At 37.4% G+C, this 25000-nt stretch overlaps 2 protein-coding genes across 4 annotated transcripts; both read left to right on the top strand.

Annotated features, from left to right (window-relative positions):
- The first annotated feature begins 54 nt into the window (after positions 1 to 54).
- On the top strand, positions 55 to 3246 carry LOC127642360 (BTB/POZ domain-containing protein KCTD7-like). The gene is made up of 2 exons (XM_052124974.1): positions 55 to 265; positions 876 to 3246. The coding sequence occupies exons 1-2, from the start codon at positions 55 to 57 to the stop codon at positions 1250 to 1252; spliced, it is 588 nt and encodes a 195-aa protein (XP_051980934.1). The 3' UTR covers positions 1253 to 3246.
- Positions 3247 to 8533: 5287 nt separating this feature from the next.
- Positions 8534 to 21086, top strand: LOC127642359 (rab5 GDP/GTP exchange factor-like). Of its 3 annotated transcripts, XM_052124971.1 has the most exons (11): positions 8534 to 8562; positions 9526 to 9717; positions 10129 to 10322; positions 11842 to 11970; positions 13391 to 13411; positions 14454 to 14620; positions 15169 to 15250; positions 17444 to 17576; positions 18598 to 18689; positions 18781 to 19037; positions 19379 to 21086. In XM_052124971.1, the coding sequence occupies exons 2-11, from the start codon at positions 9539 to 9541 to the stop codon at positions 19775 to 19777; spliced, it is 1653 nt and encodes a 550-aa protein (XP_051980931.1). In that variant the 5' UTR covers positions 8534 to 8562; positions 9526 to 9538; the 3' UTR covers positions 19778 to 21086. The 3 variants fall into 3 exon arrangements, with proteins under 3 accessions (XP_051980931.1, XP_051980932.1, XP_051980933.1); XM_052124972.1 differs by lacking the exon at positions 13391 to 13411; XM_052124973.1 differs by lacking the exons at positions 11842 to 11970; positions 13391 to 13411.
- The last annotated feature ends 3914 nt before the right edge of the window (positions 21087 to 25000 follow it).

The following is a 25000-nucleotide window of genomic DNA, read 5'->3' as shown; positions in this document are numbered from 1 at the left end:
CCGTGTATGTCTAGTTATGTGTCAAAAAGCCAGGTGAAAATATTTTAAATTTCAATGCTCTATGTGATTATTTTTTCTGACTTCAGAGATATTCTGAATTTCTTGCGAGAGGGGGAGCTGCCTCAGAGAGACAATGTCCATGCGGTGCACAGAGAAGCTCAGTACTATGCTATTGGGCCTCTTTTGGAAAGCCTAGAAGACACACAGCCACTTACTGGAGAGAAAGTGCGACAGGCTTTTCTTGATCTCTTGCCCTATTACAAAGGTAAAATAACATTATGAATGATACCCAAAAATGAGATTAGAATTATCAGAAAAACTTCACAATAAGGTTCCATTTATTAACATTAGTAGTTGCATTAGGTATCATGAACTAACAATGAACAATATATTTTTTTACAGCATTCATTATATTATTATTATATATCTTAGGTAGTGTTTGTTAATCAAAATAGAATTGTTCATTTTTAGTTCACGTTAGTTCATAATGCATTAACTACTGTTAACATACACAACTTTTAATAAAACAAAATGATCAGTACATGTAGAAATTAACATTAAGCAATATTAATAAAGTAAATGCTGTTAAAGTATTGTTCATTGTTAGTTCATGTTAATAACGCAGATGATTATTGTAATGCAAAAGATATGTTATTGTACAGAATGTGGTTCAGAATAGTCAAATTTGTGGAGCAATATATAGTAATATTTACAGTATATACTGTATACAGTATATACACACATATGTTATGGTTTATATAAAAATGGCAATATGTATTGAAATACAGTGGTGCTAACGGATAAACAAGTGTGTAAAATGGCAAAAAGAGGTTTTCAATTGATTTAACATTGTCAGTCTTCCCTCTTCATTCCAGAAAATATACAGCGTATTGTGGAGATTGCTAAACTCCGTGCCATGCAGCGAAAGGCTCGTTTTGCGAAACTGAAGATCTGCGTGTACAAGGAGGAGATGCCCATAACCCCTTATGAAAGACCGCTCTTCAACTCATTGAGATTTGAGCGTTCGGAGAGCGAGGCCAAGCTGTTTGAGCACCATTGTGAGGTTGATGTGTCCTTCGGGCCCTGGGAGGCAGTGGCGGATGTTTATGACCTTCTTCACTGCATAGTAAGCGATCTGGCAGAGCGTGGTATCAATGCTGACCAGCAATGCATCGGTGTCTGTGATAAACACCTCATTAATCACTACTACTGCAAAAGGCCCATCTATGAGTTTAAAATCACCTGGTGGTGAAGGCTCCAGTGGTGCCAAAGATGTAAATGCTCAATGTCTGAGCAAGTAAATGATATTTGCTGCTGTCTATACTGTAGTTATGTCAAACCAGCAGGGTCCCGGTATTCTACTCAAAAGTGTGGAAATAATGAACAAGACTGCAGTTTTTGAATGTTACTTTGGCTCTTTTGTTTCTTCACGGACCTATCACAGAACAGTTTGCAACCTGTAGTTGAACTTTTTTAGGGCAGCTTTATTGATCCCTTAGTTTTTGTAAGTACCGGTAATTGTTTAGTTTTAGTTTTAGTTTATTTAGAATAAACCCTACTTGGAATTGTTTTTTTTTCAGTTGTAGTTTAAAGGGGTTTCCTGGAATAGTCTTCAGAGGATGTTCACTTATGTGAAACAGTGTTTTCTGTACTAAATATCTCTGCAAAGGAAGATCCCATGAAGTGCAGTGAATGTATTAATGGCTTGATCAAATTATCAAACAACTGGACTCATGTGGCCAATTCAGAGGTCTCTAATTGCTTGTGCTGTATTTCTCTTGAAGGAAACTTTTTTCTCTCTCCCCAACAGTATTTTAAAGTGATTTCACCCAATTCATTTTACTTGAATTAAATATTTAGGGCTTGAACAATATTATGTTGCCAATAGAGAACGCTGCAGTCCAATGCCAATAGATAAATTGCTTTATTTAGTGTACCAAGGACTCTTTTGGAATTTATAGCCACACAAAGCTTCACATAAGGCCTTCTAAAAATAACCGTACATATCTTTAAATATCACAGAGAGCTATCTTTTCTACCAGACAAGCATACATCTTTGATTTATTTCAAAAGTATAGATAAAACTCGAAATTAAAGAGAGCCCAAAATAGAAAAAGTTCTAAAAATATTTACTTCTGTAGGGCAGTTTATGCACTCGATCTTAAATATTGTGTATATTACAAGAAGTATATTTATATCGATACTAAAAAGACTGTTAGTAATCTTATTGCCGTTTAGATTACCACTCACATCTCACTTAAACTCTTCATTTAAACACCACTTGGGACACTTTATCAAAAGAAATTCTGCTGCCAATAGCATTTGCCCAGCATCTGCCATAACCCTCTCCATAACAGCTGCACGTGATCTCTGTTATTAGTGTGCTACAATAATTGTGAAGGACACACGAAGTTGCATGAGCTCTCTATGAGTGTTTTAGCAGCAGAATATTTAAATACAAGTTATAATAATGCATCTGATAATCCTAAGTGGGATTTATTTTCATGTTGCTGAAATCTACACTGATACTAGTTTGGTGAATACTTTTGTTTGTATAGCATTATTGTACTTCTCTATTGTGCTGATAATAAACCATATATTTTGCAATTTATTAAAAAAAAAAATATATATATATATATATATATAAACTGGTGGCCAAAAGTGTACAGATTTTGTGGTTTGGAAGGAAATTGGTACTTTAATTCACCAAAGTGCCATTCAACTGATCAAAAAGTATAGTCAGGACATTACTGATGTAAAAAACAGCACCATCACTATTTGAAAAATGTTATTTTTGTTCAAATCTGGACAGGTCCCGTTTTCATCAGCCATCACTCCAGCCTTGAGTAATCATGCTAAATTGCTAATTTAGTTCTAGAACATCACTCGCCATTGTATCAAACACAGCTGAAAGCTATTTGGTTCATTAAATGAAGCTTAACATTGTCTTTGTGCTTGTTTTTGAGTTGCCACAGTATGCAATAGACTAGTGTTTCTCAACTGGTGGGTTGCAGGTCTGTTCGGGCTGGGTCACGGACAGCATGGAAAGAACATGCATGATTCTCCCATTTAAAAATTTTCGCCAGCTGCCCAAGTAAAATTTCAGCACCCATTTGAATTCCAGTGAGAAATTTTTAAATTGAGTTTAAATTGCTATGGAGGAAGTCAAACCTCTAAAACAGGCAGCCCCGACATTTTAAACAGCAAAGGGTGAAACAGAAAACAATGTGCTATGTGCCAAAATAAAGTTGTTGTTTTTAAAATTACCCATACAAAAATGTTTCACTATTTTACAGTAGTAACAGTAACTGTGATATTTTAACAAATTTTATAATTTCATATTAAATAATCTATTAGTTGCAATCTGTACTATTTTTCATTTACACTATAATTTATTATTATTATTATTATTGTTATTATTATTATATTATTATTATTATTAGAAAAACTAGCTACATTGACCTATAGCCATAGTAATGAGGGACCATCATGGTCTTATGCCTGTACTTATTATGACCTATATGTCATTCCACTGTAAATATAAGGGCAAACACATAAATGGCTTTAAAGTGTGGACCTCCAAGACTTGTGGACAAATTATGGAAAAAGTTTTCCTCCTGTGTAATATATGTTCTGTTAAAATTATGTTTGATATTAGGAAATAAACTGGATAATAAATATAATGGGCTCATATACATAAATATGCTCATCAACTTTTAAAAGAGGGAAGAGAACTTTTTGACATCAACAACAACAACAAAAATAGGAATATGTAACTAAAATGAACGCATGAATGAATATACTGTATTTTTATGGACCAGGGGCCGGTTGCACCAGCTAGGTATGTTACAACTAAGCCTATAATTTTGTTTACATTTACATTTATGCATTTGGCAGACGCTTTTATCCAAAGCGACTTACAGTGCAATTATTACGGGGGCAATTCCCCCCCGGAGCAACCTGGAGTTAAGTGCCTTGCTCAAGGACACAATGGTGGTGGCCGTGGGGTTCGAACCAGCAACCTTCTGATTAACAGCCCTGTGTTTTAGCCACTACGCCACCACCACTCCCAGTTTTACTGTATGTCATGTGAACAGAATGTATTTCCTTTATTTTTAATACCATTTGATGTACCCAGTTGGTGTTTCTAAAAACATAGAATCATATCAACTTTAATTTCCTACAGTTGCGGATGGTCTCATTGTATTAATAGACCCTCTTTCAATTGTAGGATCTCCCACATTTGTCATCATTTTTCATTGATTTAATGTCATGTTTTTTAGGAGGCCACACATGATTAATCATGTGCATTATAAGATGAAGATCTGTTGTAACAGAGGTGGACAATGATACATGTCCATTGTGTTGTTTTCTCATTTGATGTGGCATTAAAAGTTGTCATGTCATGTTGTCATGTACAGTAGGGTCCATCTGCCTCTAGCAACATGATACGGAATTAAATTATGTTGTTTTATTGAAGATCATGTGTCTGACTATGCATTATAGATGTTCATGATCTCAGCATTAGGGAAAAGTAACTCATCTCTTCCTTGTTAATATAGGAATCTGTAAATGTCCCTATTGAAAAGCAGAACAAAAATGTAATTTAGAGATTTACAGCTTCTGCTGGAGTAGAGGAGGCTGATACATCTTTTCATTGAATCACCTGACCACCAGCTAAATGAGGGCACTATGGGTGACTCTAAATGACAGCATGTCTCATTTATATTTTCAGATAATAAAGAGAGTACAATGAACAAGTCCAGCAGCCTACGTGCATTATAAGAAATTCAATCTCTAACCTTATATCCGTGGTCTGTGTCATCAAATCATCACATACAAGTAGGCTATTATCTAGTTAGTGTAGAAGTATAACGAGTGATTGATTGTTTAAGCTTTTAATTGGCAGACATGACCTTATTGATACTATGGAATGTCATTTTTTATAAATAGCATTAATATTAATTGACTTAAGGAACTGTAATGTGGGTGCTATAATAATAGTATTCTCTGAAATGTATAGGATATAAATTATTTATTAGAAGGGCTAAATATAAATACATAAAGCCCTGTCTTCACAGTGAAGTTCCAATGTGTTCTGCATTAAAAAAATATTACAGTAGGCCTATTAAAACCTTCCCATTAAAAATTAAAGCACGACGTACACAGTTTGTTCTCTTTTGAATGCAAATATGCGGTGGGAGACTGGAAATGCCGGAGTAAAGAAGATCTGTGAGGTAAATATTGCAGTTTACCGTAATGTTGCTTTGAAAGTATATTGTGAGTAATCTGAAATGTCTCGCCCACTGTTCCGCTATTAAAAGGGCACGCATGCGCTGACAGCCTCTGAAACGTACTAACGTACCTGAAATATTCTAACTCTGGAACATAGCAGGTTATGTTCAGAGAGTAAGTTGCTATGGCTACTAACAAACCCAGTTTTTGGAACAGAAAGCTTGGGTTATCTGCTTATTCTGAGTAAATTTACCCCGGGTAAATCACTTCACCTGCTTTATAGAATTCCTCTCAGGATTGACAGGCTTCAGTCCTTTCAACATATCTGATGATGTTTACATTTACGGGAGAAAACATTATCTAATATAATGTCAGATATTATAATGAATAAATGTCTATTTTTCCAGCTTGTTGTATTAGTATTCATTTATTTATTGCCCCTTGTTCATTTTAGATGCAGTTAATTAAACTGTTATTTAGGCTAAATATACCATTAATGAAATCATGCTTTATTACGTATCGTATATTGTAATGGGGTACAGCTGACAGTTATGTGAGCATTAGCAAATGATGCTTGATCAACCGAAACAAGATCAAACTGAAATGCACGGCTTTCTAACACTTCTATGTACAAATCTGAAGGCTGTTATTGGATCAATACAGGTAAACGTCATATTATGCGACTACATACGCATACATTTACGGGGATTTAAAGAGTCTTAAGAACAGGTAGTGCACACTTAGTTTTGTACAATTTAAGTTTGAGCTTTGTCAGTATCTTAAAGCATTGGAGGGTGTAAGGAAAACCAAAGCAAAAAAGACTATAGATTGTTGTAAAGCCTTGAAATATTATAATTTTTAAGGATTTTTGTATTTATTTTGTAATTAGAGATATGTTTTTCATTTTAATACCCCTATGTATAGTTCTTAATTTTTTGTGTTATTTTGTTCTTTATTATATTTATTTATTTGTAATAATTTGTATTCATACTATTGTTAATTTTTCTGATTTTCTTGCAATTATTGTTATTGTAATTTTGTATTTGATTATTGTGTGATTTGATTCTAAATAAATGTGTGTGTATATATATATATATATATATATATATATATATACACACACACACACACACATTTATTCTACACTATATACACTCACCTAAAGGATTATTAGGAACACCTGTTCAATTTCTCATTAATGCAATTATCTAATCAACCAATCACATGGCAGTTGCTTCAATGCATTTAGGGGTGTGGTCCTGGTCAAGACAATCTCCTGAACTCCAAACTGAATGTCAGAATGGGAAAGAAAGGTGATTTAAGCAATTTTGATCGTGGCATGGTTGTTGGTGCCAGACGGGCCGGTCTGAGTATTTCACAATCTGCTCAGTTACTGGGATTTTCACGCACAACCATTTCTAGGGTTTACAAAGAATGGTGTGAAAAGGGAAAAACATCCAGTATGCGGCAGTCCTGTGGGCTGAAAATGCCTTGTTGATGCTAGAGGTCAGAGGAGAATGGGCCGACTGATTCAAGCTGATAGAAGAGCAACTTTGCCTGAAATAACCACTCGTTACAACCGAGGTATGCAGCAAAGCATTTGTGAAGCCACAACATGCACAACCTTGAGGCGGATGGGCTACAACAGCAGAAGACCCCACCGGGTACCACTCATCTCCACTACAAATAGGAAAAAGAGGCTACAATTTGCAAGAGCTCACCAAAATTGGACAGTTGAAGACTGGAAAAATGTTGCCTGGTCTGATGAGTCTCGATTTCAGATGGTAGAGTCAGAATTTGGCGTAAACAGAATGAGAACATGGATCCATCATGCCTTGTTACCACTGTGCAGGCTGCTGGTGGTGGTGTAATGGTGTGGGGGATGTTTTCTTGGCACACTTTAGGCCCCTTAGTGCCAATTGGGCATCGTTTAAATGCCACGGCCTACCTGAGCATTGTTTCTGACCATGTCCATCCCTTTATGGCCACCATGTACCCATCCTCTGATGGCTACTTCCAGCAGGATAATGCACCATGTCACAAAGCTCGAATCATTTCAAATTGGTTTCTTGAACATGACAATAAGTTCACTGTACTAAAATGGCCCCCATAGTCACCAGATCTCAACCCAATACAGCATCTTTGGGATGTGGTGGAACGGGAGCTTCGTGCCCTGGATGTGCATCCCACAAATCTCCATCAACTGCAAGATGCTATCCTATCAATATGGGCCAACATTTCTAAAGAATGCTTTCAGCACCTTGTTGAATCAGTGCCACGTAGAATTAAGGCAGTTCTGAAGGCGAAACGGGGTCAAACACAGTATTAGTATGGTGTTCCTAATAATCCTTTAGGTGAGTATATATATATAAAACAGGTGGTGCAACCAAATTAAGCCCTATCCAAACAGTATTACCCTAGTCAACTGAATATAAAATATGTTCTTCAAGATCTCAGTGATGAAGACACAAAAATAAATAAATAAATAAGTATTTATCTTACCCAATTTTTCCTAAGGCCAAAGAAGTGACATTTAAAATCTTGAATGACATTTATCCATCCAATTGCTTTTTACATGAGAGATTTAATTGGGAGAACAATTCATGTGGACTTTGTGAGAAAGAAATCGAAACTGTTTGAAATCGAAAGAACATATTTTCTTTCATTGCGAATTTGTACAGTAATTCTGGCTTTCATTTCAAAGTTGGATTCAATCTAAAGATATCGCTTACATCCTTTGAATGAATTAATGTTGGAGTCTTTTTGAATGATAAGAACCTAGAATTTTTTATAAATATCCTGATTGTTTTAGATAAACACTTCATCCACAGATGTAAATATTTAAAGATTAAACCCAATTTCAATGGATGGAAGAATTATCTTGCAAAATCTCTTCAAAAGATGACAGACAAAAATGCACTGAAACTTTTTTGTGCCTTGAACTGGTTTATGTTACTAGATTAAGATCCTCACGCTTTCCTTTTTTTATTTTTTATTTTATTGTGTGCAGTTTGTTCTGTTTTGTTTTTTTCTTCAAATGCTGTATCAACACGAAAAACATATGGATGATTGTTGAAATATGCCATAAATGTTTTTATTTAAATTATATTAAATAATAAAAAAAACAACTTAAACCACATAAAAAAATAAGCACTGACTAACTAGTAGTTAGTGTGAACTTTGCTTCCTAACTTACGTGAGACCTTACGCAAAGTTGGTGCAACCCTACCCTGATGATTGACATTTCTAGCCCAGCCCACATGACTCTTATAACCAGTCGCACGTATATGACGTTATTGTGATCCTGGAGAGGAGACCGGTAAAGGGGTATGACTGTTGCTGCCATTTAAATTAACATTTAACATTAAACACTTGCAATTTAATTTTGAATGGCATGTTCATACATTTTGTTAGACAGTAGATGCTGTATTGCTATCTCACAATTCTCTGGCTGTGTGTTTGTTTTTAGCCACGTAGCTGTTTCGCTAGCTTGACGTGTTTGGCTGCGGCAATTTAAATGACATTCAATGTAATTGTCAGTTGATAATATATTTCGCATGCTCTATTTTTACCTATTAATTTTCAATTAATAGTACAGTTTTTGCAGTGAAAATAAGCAACAACTAACTGGAATTAAATTATTTTATGGTGTAATATATAGTACGTTATGTCACGTCATCGATGCTGATCCGAGTTGCGTACAGTACAGAACTCTGGCCAGCTTTTATTTGATTAACATTTAACAGACATCATGATTATACTGGTTTCGTTATATAAATGTAATGTCAATTGTGTTTTAGTTGCATAATCGGATGTCAACAAAGTTTACGTGATGCCAGTCTATTTCACTTTTTCAATCAGATTATGCTTGTTTTATGAATGCCTACTGCACAATATTTGGTGTACCTTTGAACAAATTATAGTTTACTTGCAGTACAATGAGCCTTGCTCTATAATGTGAATTATATATATATTTTTCTAGCCTAAACTCTAATAATGTTTATAGAATAACTTGCATATATTAATTATATATGAATGCATAGTCATTTGAATTAATACAATTGTGTCTATATGGAGGTATTGACTCTGGATTCTTTATCCACATCAGTTTCCATATCTGTTCTAATGGCTAATATTCCTTACATATCTCATATTCATTTCTTTTTAGCTATCTCTGATGTAAACTGGATGTCTCAGCAGAGCACTCTTGTTGTCTTTGTGGTTGTAACCAAAACAGGATGTGCAAATGCACATTTTACAATGTCAGACGTGTTTCTTTCTTTTTCCCAGATAAAGGGACACAATGAGTCAGCGCTCTGAGCGACGAGGGATCCATGTGGACCAATCGGAACTTCTGTGCAAGAAAGGCTGCGGTTACTATGGAAACGCTGCCTGGCAGGGCCTGTGCTCCAAGTGCTGGAGAGAGGAGTACCAGAAGGCCCGGCAGAGACAGATCCAGGAGGACTGGGCCCTTGCCGAGAAGTGAGTCGCATGCTTGATTTACAGTGTCCCCAAAAAGTATTTGGAGACTTAGTATTTTGGATGCCTTTAGAGTGCCCACAACAAGGGCTCTGTCCTTCAAAGAGCATAGGGATGATCACTTTGATTGCAATTTGACCCTAAGTGATGAACTACAGGGGTTGCTCTGCTAGGGTACTTGTGTGAACTTGTTGGTAATTGACTTAATATATCCAATAAAAATGACCATGGGCCCAGTGAGTTCAAAGTAATAGCAGAAAAGTGTCAGAAAAGTTCACTTCGTTAAAGAATTTGATTTAAAAAAAAAAAAATTAAATGGTGGAATTCAACTTCAATGGTTGAGTTGTAAGATCACATATCAAGGTAAAGCAGAATTAACTTTCCATCAAGACTGATGAGTTTTTCACATTGTAGGCTGCAGAGGGAAGAGGAGGCGGCCTATGTCAGCATTCACGGTTCCTCTCAGACCCAGCCTCCACAATCCCAATCTCAGCACTCTCTCGCCACCTTCTCCAAGTTTGAAGAGAAGAAAACCAATGAGAAGACCCGCAAGGTCACCACTGTGAAGAAGTTTTTCAGCCCTTCCTCCCGCACTGCTCCTAAGAAAGGTATGAGGAAAGATCTGAACGTGAGTGGTGTTGTTTTGTAGTGGGCGGAGTCTGCTGCAAAGAGATGTAGGTGTGGTTTGAGTGGAACATATAAGTTTTGATTTGTCCACCCCAATAACATTCTTTTAATTTGCCCTTTAAAATAAGTAAAATATCACCTTCAAAAAACTGTCAAAACCTGATTTAAATCACATTGAAGGTCTATAGATCTATTGTTGTCCCTGGTTTACCCCTCTGAGCTTTAAAGACATAATTCTGATGTTTAGTCTCCATTGCTTTGCTGACATTGTCAGTGCTGCGGGAAATACTTTTACTTCCCTCTGGATATCTTTCAAGAAATCACAAGTGTTTCATATGTAGATAACTTCCCCCATCATCATACAAATTCACAGTTTGATTTTTACTGTGTTGTTGGATGCTTTCTCTGATAAAGCTATTGAACTGTGTCTGCCATCATCATGCACAGTAGTTTGGTGCAAATTTACTCACACTCGTGTTGTTCCAAATGTTTATGATTTTTCGTACCATGGAACAGGAAAGATGATATTAGGCAGCCGAATGTTATGAACTGACAGTCTCTGGGCCTTGAATCGTGAGTTCGAGTCCAGGGTGTGCTGAGTTACTCCAGCCAGGTCTCCTATGCAACTAAATTGGCCCAGTTGCTAGGGAGGGTAGAATCACATGGGGTAACCTCCTCGTGGTCGTGATTAGGGGTTCTCGCTCTCAATGGGGCACGTGGTAAATTGGGCATGGATCGCGAAGAGTAGCACAAGCCTCCACCTTCTGTGAGTCTCAGCAGTGACATGCACAGCGAGCCACGTGATAAGAAGCATGAATTGAAGGTCTCAGAAGTGCAGGCAACTGAAACTTGTCCTCTGCCACCTGGATTGAGGTGAGTAACCGCACCACCACGAGGACCATTTAAGTAGTGGGAAATGGACATTTCAAATTGGGAGAAAGGGGGTTAAAAATAAAATAAAAATGAACTGACGGTCTGTCACCATTAAATTTTAATGTATGGAAAAAAAGGATGCAATTGAAGTCAATGGTTGTCAATCCCTAACATTCTGATAAACATCTCCTTTTGTGTTTCACAGAAGAAAGAAAGTCATAAGGGTTTGGAACAACATGAATGTGGGTAAATTATGACCTAATTTCCCCCTTTAATAGATGTGATTAAAAGACTTTATCATTGAAACGTCAAGTATTAGTAATCCTTGCATGATTTGATTCATGTATGTTTATACATTCATTTGCGTCTAATCTCATCTTTTCATGATTTTATCATTATTTTTCTATTATTTTGTTGTTAGATCATTTGAGCAAATCATCCACTCTCTGCCTTTCAGTTTGCTTTTCATTTCGTGTGCTGTCTCATCACTACCCCACCTCTCTTTATGTTCTCCATTTTTCCTTTCTTTTCTGATGTTCATTCAAATTCCATAATTTTCCATCGCCCCCCTATTTCACCCCCCTCCATTTATGTTGCTGGTTTCCCTTCCCGCCCTGGGTGTTTTAGTCCCCCTCGAAAAAGAAAATGAGAAAGAGGAGAAGTTGCAGAGCAGGAGGGAGAGCCATGGAGAGACCCTCCTTAGGGATCTGAAGGGCATTTTCACCCAACCTTGGGAGATGGGCTCCCCCACTGAAGGTAATGGACAGATCCTGAGGGGGAATCTGGGGTTATGTCAAGGGAACGTAGGTGGAGATTGCAGTGTTTGTCTTCTCTGAGGTGGATCTTATTCTGTATTGAAGGAGGATGATGTCATCTAGGCTTTGACAAATCCTTCTAATACTTGTTGTATATCACAAAGTACCACAAAACTTATCAGAAATGTGTTTGGGAGTTCATTTAAACAAACTTTACTTAGAACCCTCTTAACTGTGCTTTGTGACATATTTCCCTGATCCATACTATATTTTGTGTGCATATGTTTAATTTTCTACTTAGCTACACTGTTTGGCCAAAAGTATATGGACGCCAAAGCATCTCACCCATATTTGTTTGTTGAGCATTTGGTTTCGAAACTGTTGGCATAAAAGGGATAGTTAACCCAAAAAGGAAAATTCTCGTATTATTTACTCGCCTGCATTCCATACCAGATGTGTATGACTTTCTTTATTCACAAAGAACACAAACAATGATTTTCAGGAGAATATTTCAAGTCTGTAGGTCCATTCAATGTAAGTGAATGGTGGCCAGAACTTTGACTCTACAAAATCCCAGTCAGCATAAAAGTAATCATATGATTCCAGTGTTTTAAGCGATATGATGGGTGTTGGTGAGCGACTGATCAATATTTAAGACCTATTTTACTATAAATCTCCAATTTGACTTCCATGTTGTTATTATTATTATTATGATTTATTTTTCTTTTCAATTGTGCGATTCGCATTCTTCGTGCATGTCGCCACCTACTGGTTGGGCTGGTCAAATGTGGAGATTTATAGTAAAAAAGGGCTTAAATATTGATCTGTTTCTCACCCTCATTTATCATATCACTTCAGAAGATATGGATTTAACCACTGCAGTCTTATGGATTACTTTTATGCTGCTTTTATGTGATTTTTGGAGCTTCGAAGTTCTGGTCACCATTCACTTGCATTGTATGAACCTACAGAGCTGAAATATTCTGAAAATCTTATTTGTGCTCTGCAGAAGAAAGTTATACACATCTGGGATGGCATGAGGGTGAGGAAATGATGAGAGCATTTTCATTTTTTTGATGAACTATACCTTTAATGGGGAGTTGGTCCTCCCTGTCTGCTTCCACTCTTCTGGGAAGACTTTCAACTAGATGTGCAGTGAGTTTCTCACATTTAGACACAAGAACATTAGTAAAGCCTGGCTCTCTCACAGTACTCTAGAATGTCCTTCTTTGCTGTCTTCACTGGAATTAAGGGGCCAAGCCAAACCCATTAATTAATAGGGAATGTCCACATACTTTTGACTTTGAGTGTATGTGTGTGAGTGCATCAAAAGACATGGATTTAATTCACCCTGCCATTTTTTTTTTAATGCTCACTGTCTCATTGTCATGCCTCCTCTTTCCTTTTCAATCTGGTGGCAGCTCTGGTTTCGAGGTTTCGAGGTGGGTATTCGTGCCACATCACTGTAGCCCTCTGGCACACATCACAGAAAACAAACCAAGTGCATCAGTGTTTTTTAAGAGACGCATGCATTCCGTTCTGGCTGAGAAAGCGTTCTAGTGCTCCATTGCTAGTAATGCGAAGTTCTTAAAGAGATAGTTCACCCAAAAATGAAAGTTCTGTTGTTGTTAATTTACCCTCATGCTGTTCCAAACCATATGACTTTCTTTCTGTTGTGGAACACAAACGTTTTTAGGCTTTTTGTCAATTTTATGCAAGAAAATATCCAATGAAAGTGAATGGTGACTGAGAAACATTTAGCCTTTACATTTATCTCCTTTTGTGTTTCACAGAGGAAAGAAAAGTCATCTGGTGCACAACCCATAGGGTGCGTAAATGATAAGTCTTTTATTTTTGGGTGAACTATGCCTTTAAATACTGGTAAGAAGTGTTTACGTCATGCTGAATTGAACCTGTAAATGTAGTTGTTTTTGTAATATTTATGAGTCATAACATGTTTTTGGTTTCAGAACCTCAAGAGAGTAGCCAAAGCATGTTGTTTGTACAGTTGGCCACTGTATTACTACCTTTGGCTCTCATCTAATGTCAAAGGTGTTGGCATGGCAACCGATCAATATTTCAACAGAACGGCCGAGTAGATCCTGTGTCCTCTCTTTATCTAGGCTACAAGTTGAACTAGACTTATAGACTTATACAATTGTTTTATTTGTCATGTTGATATTTTGCTTGATTTACTCAGTCGGCTTAAGGCACCTTTTCTTTTTATTTCGATTGTACACAATGGTATGTGAAATTCAGGTGTTACAATTAGAAAACATTTTGAAAATGTTTTTTCAGATGTTAGATAATGGAAACGGCTGATTTTTACATGACATTCTGCAATGATTGTATGAATGAGAATCTTCATGAACTAATTTCATTGAACTGAACTTTTAAATCCAATCCACGTTAATATGCTTTTGTGCTTGATGTTCATACAATTTGTTTTTAAACATTCTGTACATCTGTATGTGCATTCCTCAGAGAGCCACGAGGCAAAGACACCCAGTCCCTCCATCACCCGTCAGTCCAGCATTGAGACCGATCGTGTGTCACGAGACTTTGGGGAGTTTCTTAAGACCTTACAGAAGCCTGGCAGAGAGATCCAAAAGCAGAGCCGTGCTTTCATAGAGAGCATGGGAAGTAAAAAGGTGTGAACCAGGGTCACACACCCATGTTAGCCCTGTTTACCAAGAGCCATAAAAAGGTTATCACTTGACATATTGAGATAAACTCAGCAAGGACCTGCAATGGATGAGTCACTGTATGCTTTATTTTGACATGACTACTGAGTGATTTTTAGTTCATAATTTAGGCCTGTTTTATGTACTATGTGTCCCATGACTGGAATTCTTATCTAGGTCCAGGTTTTCTCTGTGCATATTCACTAAGATCAGTGTGTGTCATTAAGCAAACATAAAAACAAAGTAATTGAAAGGCTCACAGATGTCTTGATCATTTAAAATGCAAACACAAGGGAGTGGAAAACTCGACAAAGCAATTTTTGCCTACACTTTAATAAAATGTTGATGTTTATTTTTATGTGTCAAGTGCCGACTTCAATTCCTCTGGGCATTTTATCCTTCTGTTCTTTGCCCTTTTCCATTTAATTTTAATGGATTTAACAATATATTTAATTATTCATTTTAAGGGGAAATTTTGTATTCAAGTTTTCTTTTGTATTCATTCTCGTTTGCAGGATCTCGGTGCAGAGGAACTGTCTGAATGTGTGCAGGATTTTTACCAAAACATGTCTGACCGACTATTGAATCATTTTAAAGGTAGGCTTCGTGCCATCACAAAACATAACAGAGAAAACCACAGAGAACAAACACTAGGAGTGTAACTTCACTCTCACAATTCGTTTTGGTTCATGATTCTGAAATCATGAATTCACAAATTTTCAGGACATTTTATGCACACAACAAGCAGGGCCAGATTATGACTGGCAAAGGCCCTGGGGCCAATTATCTCCTAGGGCCCCCTTCGTTGTTCATGCCCAAAAGGGTTTTCAAGTTGTGGGGATCACCAAACTAGATCACTTAGCCTGGATATTCAGAAACGTTAAGGTAATAATTAAAATAAATTATGAGACATTCAATATCTCTTCATACATTTAAAAAAAATATATATTTTATGTAGTTTTGTACTCTCAAAGACATCATTTGTGAGGCAAAAACTTGTGTGAAAAATACTTTGGTGTGAAGTTGGAGACGAGGTTATGCTGATGCGTCACTTCATAGACGTGCTGCCTTCTTTTAATGTATTCGGCAGCGCAGATGTGAGCCATGTGACAGCCCCTTAATGTGTATAAACATCAGTCACTATGCATCAATAGCTCTTCCTCCAATTTCTCTCCATGATGAACAAGGTAGACTCGTATGCCAAAGCTGATGTAAACGAACAACATGCCTCTCATTCAGTCGGTTGGTACATGTACCAGCTCATTACATTTTTTATGAATGAGAAGTTTCACGAATGCCGCTTCTCACTGTGCAGTTGGGATAAAGGGAACGAGATATTGCATCATGCTGACGCATATGGGAAATTCCTTTTCCGACCACCTACTTGAAACCGTTATACAGTTACGGTGTTTAAGCCCTGCCATTTTAGGTACGATGCTGTCTGGTTTATAAACGGGCATAAAAACACAATTTCTCAGAATTTTCTATCTGAGGGACAAAGAGCGCATCGCTCGCACCTCAAAAAACTGTGTTGTGTGTTGTGCAGGAATTTACAATGGCCTGAATGCAGGTGGTTGTGTAAAATGACAGGGGAGCCCATACTTAAAAAGTGGCACAAGTTTATGTTTGGTTCATCCATGACCATGAAGATCCCATGCCTCTAGTTGAGTGTGCTTTAACACCAATTGGGCAATTTACACACTGTGACTTGTAAGACGGAGTGATCGCATCAATGATCTTTGCTTGGAGATGGACATTAGTTTTGTTCGTCCTCCATAGCACACAAAGAGCTGGTCTGAACTGGCGGGTGCGCTCAACGTATATGTGTAGCGCTCGTACAGGGCATAACAAATGCAATGACTGTTCCTCATCCGAATTACATGGAAGAGGGGAAAAAGGCTTGAAGATGAACCACCTGAGCTCTGAAAAGGTGCGGATAAAACCTTAGGCACATAGCCTTTTCTGGGTTTGATGGTGCCTTTTGAAAGACCCAGACCAAACTCCAGACATGAATCGTTGACTGACAGTGCTTGCAAATCACTGACCCATTTACTGAGGCCAGATCCAGCAGTAATGTGGTCTTAACAGAAAGCACACGCAATTCAACAGAGTCCAGAGGCACGAAAGACGACCCCGCGACAGCATTTAGGACCAAAGTTATGTCCCAAGACAGAACTGTAACCAGGCGAGGAGGATTCAACCACCACGCTCCCCTAAGAAACTTTATGATTAAATCATGTTTTGCCGGCTTCAGGTGTGTGATATGCAGAGATAGTCACCACATAAACTTTGAGTGTTGACTGAGTGAGCCCAACGTCCAATCGCTCTTGTAGAAATTTAAGAATTTCAGGTATGGGGCCGTTCACTGGCCCTTTGCTGCATGAAAAGAAGTAATTAGAGAACACATTCCATTTCTGTGCATAAAGGCATCTCGTAAACGGCGCTCTAGCCTGTAAAATGTTGTTCATAACTGACTGTGTCAGTTCTGGCACGTTTAGCACACCCATTCATGGGCCAGACATGCAGGCTCCACAGCTTGGTCTGGGGATGCCTGATTGTGCCCTGGGCTTGAGAGAGGAGATCCTACCTCAGCAATATTTCCATGGAGGGCCATCCAGAATCTCTCTAATTTCTGGAAACCATGACTGATTGGGTCACTTAGTTTTTATATATATATCTGTTTGGATTATAATATCTTGCCAATACTATGTCAAATGTCTGTTTTTCTTATAAATAGTAGAAGCTTCTAAACCATTTGAGGTAGATCCCTGTGTCTTTATCTTTCTTCAGGCTCCTCTGAGAAGGTGGACAGGGTAATGGACCAGGTGGAAAAATACATCATGACTCGTCTCTACAAAAGTGTCTTTTGTCCCGAGACCTCAGATGATGAGAAAAAAGACCTGACCACCCAGCACCGAATTCGGTCAGCCTCTTATGTGTTGCTTGTCATTTTGTTAAGGAATGGTTCAACCATAATAAACATTCTGTCATAATTTACTCCAAATTAGTGTGATTTTCTGTCTTCTTTGGAATGCAAAATCATATCCATTTAAAGGGGTAATTCACCCAAAAATGAAAATTCTAATAATTAATCACCCTCATGCCATCCCAGATGTTTAGGTCCATACAATGCAAGTGAATAGTGATCAGACCTTTTGTCACTCCAAAAATCACATAAAGGAAACCAAAGTCATTCATAAGACTCAGGTTAAATGCATATCTTTAGAAGTGATATAACACGTGAAAGTTAAAGTGGAGATTTAGAGTAAAAAAGGACTTAAATATTGTTATTTTTCTCAACCACACCTATTTTATTGCTTCTGAAGAAATGGATTTAAACACTGCAGTCATATGGATTACTTTTATGTTTGCTTTATGTGTATTGTACGGAGCTACAGAGCTGAGATATTTTTCTTAAAATCTTTGTGTTCTGCTGAAGAAAGAAATTCATACACCTCTGGGACACCATGAGCGTGAGTAAATGATAAGAATTAAAATTTTTGGGTGAACTATTCCTTTTATTAATAATCTGGGACATCTTTTCAATACAATGGCAGTGGATAGTGCCTCATTTTAAAACTTAATAAAAGAACCCAAAAGTTTCATAAAAGTAGTCCAAGTGATTCATGTGTCATTTTGAATGCATACAATTTTGCTGAGAAACAACCTTAAATAATTTTGCAGTCATGAGCGCTAAGAGAAGCTTGTTTACAGTGGTACATGTGTTCAAGCAAGAACTTGTGTTGTTCGTAGAGCTAAAGTTCTTATGTGAACAGGTCACATGTATCCACATAACCGTACACAGACCCTTGTTTTCAAGCGAAGGTTTAAAAAACGCTTTCTTGCACACCAAACGTATCAAACTCTTACATCAAATGCACGAAGCCTTTATATCTGTCCGTTTGCAGTCTTGATTAGAACCTTGATTGATGTTGGTTTTCCAGGGCCTTACACTGGGTGACCATTCAGATGCTGTGTGTTCCTGTGGATGAGGAGATCACAGAGGTGTCTGATAGTGTAGTCAAAGCCATCACTGGTAAGTCTACAAAGCAGTCCCAGGCCATAATATTAGAGTCTTTTATTTGCTTTTGGGTTTTCTTCTTACCTCCTCGTCTTTTTTCCCACAGATATCATTGAGATGGATTCGAAGCGTGTGCCGAGGGATAAATTGGCCTGCATCACCAGTTGCAGTAAGCATATCTTTAATGCTATCATGGTCACTAAGAATGAACCAGCCTCTGCAGATGACTTCCTACCCACCCTTATCTATATCGTGTTGAAGGCCAACCCACCTCGGCTGCAGTCAAACATCCAGTACATCACACGCTTCTGTAACCCCTCAAGACTCATGACGGGAGAGGATGGATACTACTTTACCAACCTGGTGGGTCCACACATTATGTACAGTGGCCCAAAAAGTATTTGAACACTGTAGTCACATTTACATTAGAGAACAACCTATCAGCACAAGTGCCGTCTGTAAATAAATTATGCTAGAAAGTTTCTCAGAAATAACTTTTTGCAATTACTTTTAACCAACTGGGTCCTATGTCATTTTTAGTGGATGTATCAATTCTTCTAGCAGAGTAACCACAGGTGTAGTTCATCACAAAACACAATCAGAAAGTGTCTAGATACTCTTTGTCTTCATTTTAAACTCTATATCTGTGGTTTTATCCTCAAAAAATATTAACAAACTTCTTCTCAATCTCTTGTTCCCTGTAGTGCTGTGCTGTGGCCTTCATTGAGAAGCTGGATGCCCAGTCATTGAATCTTAGCCCTGAGGAATTTGAGCGCTACATGTCCGGTCAGGCTTCTCCTCGAAGACAAGACGATCCTGCCTGGCCTCAGACTGGCTCCCGTATCAACCCAGCTCTTAGCCAGATCCATCACAATCTTAGTGTCCTATCCAACCTTGAGAAAAGACAGCAGCAGGTGATAGAGGGAGCCCAGAGCCTGCAGACTGAACTGGCAGAATGGCAAGACAGCGTGGCCCGAGAGGTGCAGGAAATCCTGGAGAGATTCCCATTGGAGATCAAACCACGAGCATCCGCCATAGATGCAGAGAACGTGGAGAATGATAGGCTACCACCTCCCCTTCAACCACAAGTGTTTGCTGGTTAGCAAACTAACCTAGTTCTGCTGTTGCTAGAGTGAACAACCCAGAGACATGGTTGTATCGAGACAAGCAAAGCATATTTTTAAATGAAATGGCTGCTTTCATCCAAGATCTTTCTTTTCTACTGTATATGTGATAAAACTGGTTTTACCATTCCATTTTCTCTCTGAAAGGTATATATTACAAACAATTATAATAATGTGGTAAATGGGACACAAAAGAGATGTTAGGTAGAAGGTTAGGTGCTAGCAGCCTCAGTCACCTTTACCTTTCATTGCCTGGACAAAAAGATGCATTTAAAGTGAATGGTGACTGAGGCTGCATTGCCTACCATCTCCTTTTGTGTTCAATGAAAGAATTAAAGACATATGGGTTTGGAACAACACGGTATTGTGTAAATGGTGACAGAATTTTTATTTTTAGGGTAACTCCCTTGATTGTTTGCACATTTGGTCACCATGTTCTTGTAGGACGATGTTAGTGCAGCTGATTCAGACAGGTGGGCTATTTGTGAAAAATAAAAAAGCTTTTCTGACCTGGCTTTAGTTGATCTGGCACTAATTTGGTCAAACTTATTATGTGTTAGCTTTTTTAATTAAAACCATTATAGCTGCTTAAATGTCCTCTTAATATGATTGAAGTTTTTAAAATGTGATCATGCATCTTTTGCAATGTATATAAGTCTTATTCACTGTAAGGTGTTTCATTCATATACCTTGGTGAGATGTTCTGAAGGTTTATGTGTATATAAAATGTTTTGCTGCTCATACTGTATATTAAGTTGAACCCCTGAATTTGTACCTAGCTTTTATGTGAATGCTTGATCTGTGTAAAGTGCTACTCGTCTTTACTTATGATAACTTTACTTATGATAACAAAAGATGGTCATCACACATCGAATCAGCTTTACAGTGGTGCAAACACTCGTTGCACAGGTAGTTGTTTGCCGAACAAAATGCATTAGTGACATGGATTAATCTACATGTTTTTTTTTAGCTTAAAATTAATGTGCAATTCTACAATAGTGGCCACAGCTGTATGTATTGAAAAAAACCCACTCCACTAGCCAAGATGGAAATTACTTTAATATGTTGAACCACAGCTGTTAGTATTACTTGATGTTGTGCGCTTAACAGAAGTTCGATGTAAATGTGATCTGGTTTTATTTTTAATTATGCTCCAACTGGAGCTGTAACTGTAACAGGTACTTAGCACAACACTGTTTTTGTGTGGAAGTAAAAGGTTTCATTCACTGTGTAGTGTGATATTTTAACCAAACTGCTTTATTTATGATGTAAATATAACATAATTGAAATGGGTAATTTTGTTGTCTGATTAATTATCACTCAAAAACATGATCATGACACAATACTGACACCTCATGGTAGAAAAACAACAGTATAAATGGTGAATAAAGAGTGTGACTTTCTTCTGGCGAACACAAAAGGAGATTAGGTGAAATGACAACCTCTGTTCCATTTAATTCATCATGGCATCTTTTTTTATTTTTCCATATAATGAAAGTGAATGGTGTCCGAAGCAGTCATTCTGCTTAACATCTTTGTTTTGAAGAAAAGTCAATTGAAGAAAGTAAGAATGCACTAAAAAGGGGTCAACAAATAAAAATTTGTATTGGTGGCCCTTTTTTTTAATATTATTATTAGATCTGAGGATAAGGTGTGCAGATGTTTGTCTACCAACTTGTTATTACAAGTTGTATTGTGTCTCATTGGGTATAGCCTGAATTAAACTGTTTAATTTGTTCATGTTCATCTGGGTCTTTGAAAATGGCTCATATAATGAGGAATCACATCCATATTACAGATTTGCCACCCCACCGAAACCGAGTGTCATCCGATTCTTCCACTGTACCTGCTGGTCTCCAGATACTCTCGGTTTAGAATGTAGGTTAGTTTCTCTCAGGAGGGTTAAGCCACTTTGCAAGTGATGCACTGATCTTGATGTACTAGGCAAGATCTTTTACATTTGCACAGCATTATTCAGTCAGTACGAGATTATATATATATATATATATATATATATATATATATATATATATATATATATATTTGACAAAATGTTTGTTACAATAGAACATCAGTTTTACATAAAAATGGTTGTTCTGTAAGGAATTACAAAATTTTATATATATTTATATTACACAAATATTTTTTATGAAAATTATTGATAAACTGGTTCGAACCCCACAGCCACCACCATTGTGCCCTTGAGCAAGGCACTTAACTCCAGGTTGTTCCGGGGGGATTGTCCCTGTAATAAGGGCTCTGTAAGTCTGCCAAATGCATAAATGTAAATGTAATGTAAATGTAAATATGTAGCTAGATGAGATTTTATTTTCCAATTAATACACACACACTGGTGGCCAAAACTTTGTAATAATGTACAGATTTTGCTGTTTCGGAAGCAAATTGGTACTTTAATTCTCCAAAGTGGCATTCAATTGATCACAAAGTATAGTCAGGACATTACTGATGTAAAAAACCACACCATCTTTATTTGAAAAAAGTAATTTTTTCTCCCTTATTTGGAAGGCCCAATTCCCACTGCTTACTAGGTCAATTTGGTTGCTTAGGAGATTTGGCTGGAGTCACTCAGCACACCCTAGATATGAACTCACAATTCCAGGGGTGGTAGTCAGCATCAACACTCGCTGGGCTACCCAGGCCCCTGAAAAAAAGAAAATTTTGATCAAATCTAGACAGGCCCCATTTCCAGCAGCCATCACTCCAACACCTTATTCTTGAGTAATCATGCTAAATTGCTAATTTGGTACTAGAAAATCACTTGCCATTATATCAAACACAGCTGAAAGCTATTTGGTTCATTAAATGAAGCTTAACATTGTCTTTGTGCTTGTTTTTGAGTTGCCACAGTATTCAATAGACTTGCATGTCTTAACGTCAATATTAGATAAAAAAATGGCCAAAAAAAAATAAAAAAAGGGAAACAGCTTTCTCTAGAAACTTGTCAGTCAATCATTGTTTTGAGGAATGAAGGCTACACAATATTAATATTAATTTATTAAAAATAAAAAATAAAAATAGCACATTGACATAAGTATTCAGAACCTTTGCTATGACACTTGAAATTTAGCTCTGGTGCATCCCATTTTTCTGGATCATCTTTGAGATGTTTCTACACTTTGATTGGAAAGGCACACATCTGAGCAAAAAATAAGTCACTTATAAGGAATTGCCTGCAGAGCTCAGAGACAGGATTTTGTTGAGGGACTTCATCTGGGCAAGGCTACACATTTTTTTTTGGCTGCATTGAAGGTTCCCAAGAGGACAGTGACCTCCAATATTCTTAAATAGAAGAGGTTTGAAACAACCAGGACTCTTTCTAGAGCTGGCGGAATGGCCAAACTGAGAAATCAGGGGAGAAGAGAAAGAACCTGATGGTAACTCTGGTTGAGCTCCAGAGATCATGTGTGGATATGGGAGAAACTTGCAGATGGACAACCATTACTGCAACCAAGACAATGCAAGAGTGGCTTAGGGACAGCTCTGTGAATGTCCTTGAGTGGCCCAGCTAGAGCCCAGACATGAACCCAATCAAACATTTCTGGAGAGACCTGAAAATGTCTGTCCACCGATGGTCCCCATTCAACCTGACAGAGCTTGAGAGGATTTGCAAAGAATAATGGCAGAAAATCCCCAAATCCAAGTGTACAAAGCTTGTTGCATCATACCCAAAAAGATTTGAGGCTATAATTGCTGCCAGAGATGCTTCAACTAAGTACTGAGTTAAGGTCTGAATACTTTTGTTAATGTGATATTTCAGTTGATTCTTTTTTAATAAATTTGTAAAGTTATCAAAAATCTGTTTTTTGCTTTGTCATTATGGGGTATGGAGTGTAGATTGCTGTGAAAAAATAAATAATTTAAAGCATTTTAGCATAAGGCTGCAACATAACAAACTGTGAAAACAATTAAGGGGTCTGAATACTTTATGAATGCACTGTAGTCATACACACGTGTGTGTGTGTGTGTTTGATGTTAAAAATGATTGACAAATCAATACTGGATAAATATTATTATCCAATATTATTTCCATTTTCTAAAAACAGATAAGAAATAATAAAAAATATGAACTGACAGCTAGAACAAACACACATAACATCTTTGTGGACATAAAATAAAGACTGAATAGTCCTGAATTAAATATTTGATATTGGCGCTTTGAAGTAGGCGTGTCAAATCCCTAAACGGACCGCCCATTCAAAATGATCGTTTAGGATTGGTTAATGTAATGGCAAGCGTCCACCAACAATGAAGGCGATTGGAGGATACGGTTTCCCATGGTGACTGACACGGTCTCCCGTGGTGACTGGCATTGACATATAGGCGCTACGTTCGCTGCTGGCTATTCTGTAAACAAGCTGATGCTAAAATATCTGTTTATGAGACATTAAATGATCGGCGTTTGTTTTGACATCTGGACCGACGGTCTCAAATCATAGAGAGCAACACTGCAAGGTAAATAGGTGGGAATTGTTTTCTTGGTGGTGACTGGGTTTTGAGCCCCTTCTAGCTAACCTGCTAATGTGCTAACTTATGTTACATCACCCGAGAATGTCTGTCGCGTGAATTGTGAATAAATGTTGTGTATTTTAATACACTCTCATATACTCTTCTAATTTGAATGGTCTATGAATGGGGTTTTAGCCTGTCTGCACTGGCATTGTATTATAGGAAACAAGAGCCAGATATGAAGCTCTTTTTTGCTGCATGTGCTCATATCCCTGCAACGTTTGTTATTGGTTATGTTTGGTGTGTCCATCGAAAGCATGTATTTTTTACATGTATATGTGCCTTATACAGTAGCAAAGGCCTTCAATTGAGTTTGGCTGATGTATCCTGCAGTATTATTGACAATTCATACAGTACATTGTTTATTTTTGTCACGTGTTTTGGGCACCTGCAGTCATATGCAATCATGTTCATACAAAACAATGCCTTCTGTAGCTTTTCATATTACGCCTGCGTTGTCTGACATATTTAAAGACAATCTGCAAATATTTGTTTTGGAAAACTGAAGACTGTTCTAAGAAGGTTAACCAGGCTATTTTTCCAGTGATCAGGCAGAATGTGTGATACAGCCTCAGCTTCCGTTACTGAAATTTGAGTATCTAAACTGTCTATGGCATCTGTTTTTATTGCAGTGAAAGCAGCTGTCACACCAGGACTCTTCCCATCAGACGCATT

Source organism: Xyrauchen texanus, unplaced genomic scaffold (assembly GCF_025860055.1).
Source record: "Xyrauchen texanus isolate HMW12.3.18 unplaced genomic scaffold, RBS_HiC_50CHRs HiC_scaffold_566, whole genome shotgun sequence".
Classification (NCBI taxonomy): Eukaryota; Metazoa; Chordata; class Actinopteri; order Cypriniformes; family Catostomidae; genus Xyrauchen; species Xyrauchen texanus.
The sequence above is the reverse complement of the archived record's forward strand: the minus strand, read 5'-3'. Positions and strand labels throughout refer to the sequence as shown.

Bases quoted from the DNA above. Each gene is read 5' to 3' on its own strand.
- LOC127642359 (XM_052124971.1), top strand. From the start codon at position 9,539: ATGAGTCAGCGCTCTGAGCGACGAGGGATCCATGTGGACCAATCGGAA. The intron at 10,323-11,841 runs GTATGAGGAAAG...TGGGTGTTTTAG, and splicing joins CCGCACTGCTCCTAAGAAAG to TCCCCCTCGAAAAAGAAAAT. The intron at 11,971-13,390 runs GTAATGGACAGA...ATCTGGTGGCAG, and splicing joins GATGGGCTCCCCCACTGAAG to CTCTGGTTTCGAGGTTTCGA.
- LOC127642360 (XM_052124974.1), top strand. From the start codon at position 55: ATGCTCTATGTGATTATTTTTTCTGACTTCAGAGATATTCTGAATTTC. The intron at 266-875 runs GTAAAATAACAT...TCTTCATTCCAG, and splicing joins TCTCTTGCCCTATTACAAAG to AAAATATACAGCGTATTGTG.